Consider the following 6,000-nt stretch of genomic DNA (forward strand, 5'->3'; position numbering starts at 1 on the left):
TCTGCTTGGCTGCTCGTGTCTGCACACAGGAGACTTTGAGACTCTGCTCCTCTGCCAATCTGGTTGAAATTGGATGACAGGTCCAAAAGTTGGAGCTCAAGGGGCGGGAGGGTGGGGTTGAGACTTTGATGCTGCTTCCCACATTCCGTTTCTTATAAAACAAAGAATAAGAGCACAGGAAAGGGCTGATTGCTACAAGGTGGGCAAAAGGAGAGGTTCTCAGGCAAGGTATCAGAGCATGTCAGTAGGTCTGCAGCTAATACAGTGGATTTCATGTCTATTTAGGGTGTCTGGAATACAAACCAAATCATTTTTACATGCTGAAGTCTCATTCTTCCAGGGACACAAAATGCAGCTTAGGGCAAGTCCGGGCCAGATCAGAGATAATACCACTTCTGTGTTCTTCCTTGCAGATGCCCCGTCCTCCTGGTGGTTGGCGACAGCTCCCCAGCGGTGGATGCCGTGGTGTGTATACCGAGCTGTCTTTGCCACCGTGGTAATGGGCAGGCGAGCCAAGAAGCTGTGCGAGGCCGGCAGAGCTCACACCCGCACAGCCACCTCGCTGGCTATCGATCCAGCCCAGCTGGCTCTCCTCTTTCAGACCACGGGAGAGCTGCCATTAATTCCTCGCTGTTTGTCCCCTCTGTCTGTGTGCCGTTATTTAATAGCTACGGCGTTAGGAACAATCGCCACAGCAGTTCCAGTGAACCGCAAATATTTTCCTTCAGAGAGGAATCTGCTGCTGGTATTTGAACTTGTTCTGTGCTGCTGGAGCTGTGCCCTGGGTCACTATGGAAGCGAAGAGCTTCTTTTTGACCATTATAACTTGCCCCAGATGACTGGGTGACTTCAAATGTTGTGCCTTAACGGGCATGCCCAGTCTGCTGGCCTGCAGCCATATGGCGGCTCACCACTTGGGATGTTACCAGATGACCCCAAATCACAAGATAAACAAAACTTGTTGCTACTGGAGTCCCAGAAACAGATTAAAAAAAAAATCTCCCAATTCCCAGCTAATGGGTTGGTTTGTATGTGGAAAAGAATACAGTCAGAAATGTGAGCTGACATACTTGGGTTTAAAGATATACATATACATAAAGTCCTTATACAAAAGCCTAAAATACTCAATTTAGTCTGTATTAAGACAGAAAGCAAGGTATTTAATCTGTTTGTGTTTAAGCAGTTCGTAATTAAAATCTCGTGTATGATGCCTTACGCTGCTGTTCTTTAATGTAGGTTGAATGCAACTCAAAGCTGGACCCAACAAGGACCACACTTCTGAAGGTAATAACAAAAGCTGTTTTTTTTAAATAAACACTGCCCTCATTTAAAATCAGCTGGATTAACTAGAAAAGCAGAACCAGAGTAATGTGCTGCAGTACAGATAACACGGTGAGAATCTAGTTCCGATGTGGAAAGGCAGTTCCTTCAGGGTAAGAGTACTTTAGTGGGATAAACAGGACTAGAGGCTTCTTGTCAAGGTTAACAGGGAATTTCTCAGCTCCTCCCATTTTAAAACACCAGGACTGAGACTTGAAACTCTCAGTATTTCACATACCCATAATGAATTTGACTGGAGCTGGCAAAGTTGATCGCGAGGTATTTTGAAGGGTTGAAGAAAGCCAACAGCAGGGTGGAAGTGCAGACCAGCTCGTTCTGTTCCTGTGCTTGCCTGTCCCTCAGCAGTAGTGTTGGATGAATAGACAGCTGATCTATCAGCCATGGTTTTGTCACTCTGCTTTTTATGAAGGCACAGTCCAGGATGTCTTACTGTTGGGAATTACACTCTTATTTTCCAAAAAGTTGCTAAAATTCACTTCCATACAGCAAAACATTGTGCAAAAGCTTTGGCTGATACTTGGCATTCAGAGTATGGGAGCAATCTTCAGCTTGTTACTGGTGAAGTAAGATGAAACAAGTTTGGTCATGCTTCTGCTGGAAACTTTCACTGCATCTCTCTTTATTGAGCTGGTCAGTGAAAATTAGAATATACAGTGGTTTTTTAAATCCTTTTTCCTCCTAACATTGAGGAGTTACGCTGCTGACCTACCACGTGGACATGGCACACTGACCCTGAGAAAAAAATCTGACGCTATCTCAGATCCTCTCTGAGTGGCCAGCCTTTGCTCAGTCCAGGGATACAGCTGATGCCAGATCCTGCTGCAGGCCTGTTTTGCTGCTAACCAATCCTAGATAGGATTTGGGGTTTCCTGTAATTTACAACTCCACTGTTTTCAGCTTGTGGTGTTCCTTGGAACAGGACTGTTTTTGTTGGGTTGACTTTGAGGGGTGGAGTGGCAGGAAAAATGAAATGCTCCAGAAATACTGCACGCACTCAAGATAGCTTTTCTAATTTGGCTTTCCCTGCTTCCCTTGGCGAGTCAGGCTGATGCTTGCCATCTGCAATCTCAGCAAATCATTTTTCCTTCTCACCTCTAAGGTTTAGGTGTTTGTTCTCTCTCCCTTGTTTGTCATTCAGGTCAATACTGAGTCATGTTATTGTAATTCAGAGCTGAACTTGTAACCAGGACTAATAGGCTAGTTTCTAAGAAACTGATAGTCACTGCCTAGCGAAAAACATTTATTTGTAGCTCCAGCTGATGCTTTGCGTGAGGGTCAAGACACTTTGGGGTTTTCTGGTGTGCAGTCCTGGCTTTTATAAATGTTTCGCTCCCTGCTTTGATGCGTTCATCTACATCTATGTTACTCACACAACAAAAGGAAATGTTTTTCTGCCAGATAGTTAAAAAGGTCATTTGAATATATCCTGAGCACAAATTAGTTCCTCTGGCATTGTGCTAACTGGCTGTTCTCGTCCCTGTTTCAGATGGCTGACTGCGGTGGGCTCCCTCAAGTTTCCCAGGTAGGATTTGGCTGACGGAAATCCTACTAATCCTGTTCTGGAGCATGTCAGACTGCAACAAATGGGTGTTTTCCTGTAGGGTACTTGCTGTTCCCAAATGTCAGCCAAAAGGATGGTTATAATTTCACGAATAATGATGTCAGTTGGTCATCTGAGCTTTCTTTTTTGCTTTAAAGAGCAATGAAGCGCAAAATTAAGATTGGGAGGGGATTTTATTTCCATTAATTAAGTCTTAACCAAGTAAAGGTTTGAGGTGGGAATGCGGAGATATTATTTTATGCCTATCTACTAAGCTAACATGGATTAAAGCTTGAGCAGTAGTGTTTTAAAAACCATATTCTTATTTGGGCTATTTATAGTATAAATCACAAAAGTGGGAGGCAGGAAATAACAACGCTGTGTTCTCTCATACACTGATTTGGCTTGACTGAGAATGAACTGGAGTTTCTGAAACTTATTTAGGCATAAATTCCAAGGCTCCTAATAAAACCAGGCTGGGAAAGTTTAAAATTTACCTGTGCTGTAGTGTTGCTTCACTAAAAGAGCTGACCTGTAAATCAGCTTTAGAATGTGATCTAACATCTAAACAGATTTCAAAGAAATATAATGTGGTGTTCACAAACTTAAGGAAAAAAACCTGAATTTGTAATTACCTGCAGCTGAGAAATCCTTGTACAGATAGTGTGTGCTCTAACAGTGGGAAGAGGGGAAAAGGCTTTTTTAAAGCCACACAGGAGTATATACATTCCTTCTGTTAGTGTCCATTGTTTGCACTGATTCAGACAGAATTGTACAAAAAATGTAGGCAATATTGTCATGTGCACTAATTGAGATTGTGAGGCTTATTTGTCAACTGTGTCAGCAGCAGAGAAAAATAGTGTTTTGTTAAAAGAGTGTCAGTCATAGGCAGTTGTGATAGTTTATTCCTGCTGAGCCTTTTTACCCTATAAACATAACTATGAGCTCTGAGTAGCTGAATTTGTTCTCTGCTGATCAGGAATTGCTCAGTTACCATCCCTGTTTGAACTGCCTTGTATTTTTTGAGGCCGGTTGTTAACTGTGGCTCACCTGCTTCAGTAACTGCAGAAAGTTTGGGCCAGGCTTAGACCACTTACAGTCACTTCTCTGGAAATCTTATTCTCAAATGTATGTGTCCATTTAGTAAAATAATGGGGCAGGGGAGCAGACTAGGGAGGGGAATGGTGGAGTTCTCTCATGTAAATGAAATTTTCAGACATTCGGTAGAACCCAGAGAATATTTAAGGTGTCCTTTACCTTAACGATAGAACATCTATAACATTGTAATGTAACTTGGTGAGCACTGCATACAACAATACTCTTTCTTTTGCAGCCTGCCAAGCTTGCAGAAGCTTTCAAATACTTTGTTCAAGGAATGGGATACAGTAAGTATTGATTTTATGGAATGGTTTGCTTGGCTACCACCAAAGTTTGTTGGGCATCTAAGCACCCAGAGAGCCTTCTGATCCCAGCTGTGTGATCTTTTCCCTGTTGGATATGCATTTGCAAGGGGAAAAAAAAACCTGTGGTGTCTGGGTGAAGGATTTTCGGACAAAATTATGTTAACATAGTAGAAAGCTTTGTAGACAGCTTATAGCTGCAAATACCTGCTTTACTTTGCCTTGATATTTTTAAGGAGTGTCCCCTCGTTGCATCACAAGATACAATTCATATAGTGTGCACAGTACTTAAAACCTCATGAGTTCAGAGGCTTCGTTGATTTGTAGCTGTTTGTCCTTCACGTACGTGCTCCTGACAACTGCTGTTGTGTAGATGCATGACTAGCCTGGGCTGCCAGCAAAGGTTAAATATCTGAAAGTAGTGGGAGGTCCAGTGAGTCTCTTTAGTTTTCCTCTGGATTGTTGCGGCCACAGCAACATGCCATAAAGCTGTCTTGAATCCCTCAGTCCTACATTGCTTTAGTAGTTTGGGGCTCCTTAACTGTATGCCTGGAGCAGTGGTACTTCATCTGCATGTGAAGCTACCATGAAAAGTATATATTCAACCTTGGAGGCTTCTGCAAGGTTGGTTAAGGCTGGAGAGGAAGGCAAGGGCTTCCTTCCAAGCCCATGAAGCAAGTCATTAATGAAAAACTCTTCTTCCAGTTCCCTCTGCTAGCATGACCAGGCTGATGAGGTCCCGCACTGCTTCTGGCTCCAGCGTAACCTCTTTGGAAGGACAGAGGAGCCGGTCTCACACTGGGGAAGGCACGAGGAGCCGGTCTCACACTGGGGAGGGAACGAGAAGCCGATCCCACACCGGGGACGGTGCCAGGAACCGCTCCCACACAGACACACGCATCGAGCTGACGCCAAACTCGGCAAGCAACGCTGAACAATCAAGCCCCAAGTCCATGGAAGTGTCCTGTTAGATGGCTGTGGGAGGTTCAAACTGGTCACAGTGTGAAAAAGTAATGGATGCCCCCTGTATCACAAAAACATAACTGGTATTAATCACAGGCTATTCTGTAGGATGAACTCTGTTCACCAGGGTCTGACAGGGACCAAAGAAAAGACGCATCTCATTTGCTCTATCGTTATTCTTGTAACTCAGACAGTTGCTGCTATTGTGCCCTCCTTCAATGGATGCCAAATTCTAAAGGATACTTGCCAAAAGCTGATGTGGTTGTAAACACTTCAGAGTCAAACGAGACTTGCTTAATATCCTCCATTAAAATCAAAGCTGTTAACATGCCCCTTTATCTCTTCTTCTCTTGAAGTAAACTGGCACAATTTGAGATGAGTTTCAAAGAGGGGGAGAAAAAAAAAAATAAATCACTGTTATGGATGGATGGCTTTTAAAAAAGGAAATGAAACAAATGTGTTACGGCCTCATGTTGAAGCTGGAGTTGAATTCATTGTATATAGCTTGACTTCAAATGATAGAGAAGTTAATGTATTGTGCATTTATAGGCCTTCTAATTCATTAGTATTCAAGCCTGTTTTCCTATGTACAATAATATACTACTAAAATAGGCGATTTTAATGTGACTTTGAGACGAACTAAATCTTTAAGCTTTTTTTATTTCACTTTTTTTGAGATTTAGTTCCAGTCTTCTTTTCCTTCCTCCATTCCAGACCCTGAAACCCACTTAGCCAGATGAGGACAGGATTTAAATT

The 6,000-nt window shown here is 42.9% G+C and overlaps 1 protein-coding gene across 1 annotated transcript in view; it reads left to right on the plus strand.

The window, feature by feature from the left end:
• NDRG1 (N-myc downstream regulated 1) overlaps nt 1-5,653 on the plus strand; it is a 37,774-nt gene extending 32,121 nt beyond the window's left edge. The window contains exons 12-16 of the mRNA XM_086464956.1: nt 414-465; nt 1,237-1,284; nt 2,828-2,863; nt 4,215-4,266; nt 4,987-5,653. Of these exons, the coding sequence (XP_086321082.1) occupies nt 414-465; nt 1,237-1,284; nt 2,828-2,863; nt 4,215-4,266; nt 4,987-5,252 (454 nt within the window). The 3' untranslated portion in view covers nt 5,253-5,653. The remainder of the gene's footprint in view (nt 1-413; nt 466-1,236; nt 1,285-2,827; nt 2,864-4,214; nt 4,267-4,986) is intronic.
• The last annotated feature ends 347 nt before the right edge of the window (nt 5,654-6,000 follow it).

The sequence above is a fragment of the Leptosomus discolor genome, chromosome 5 (assembly GCF_034619465.1).
Source record: "Leptosomus discolor isolate bLepDis1 chromosome 5, bLepDis1.hap2, whole genome shotgun sequence".
Lineage (NCBI taxonomy): Eukaryota > Metazoa > Chordata > Aves > Leptosomiformes > Leptosomidae > Leptosomus > Leptosomus discolor.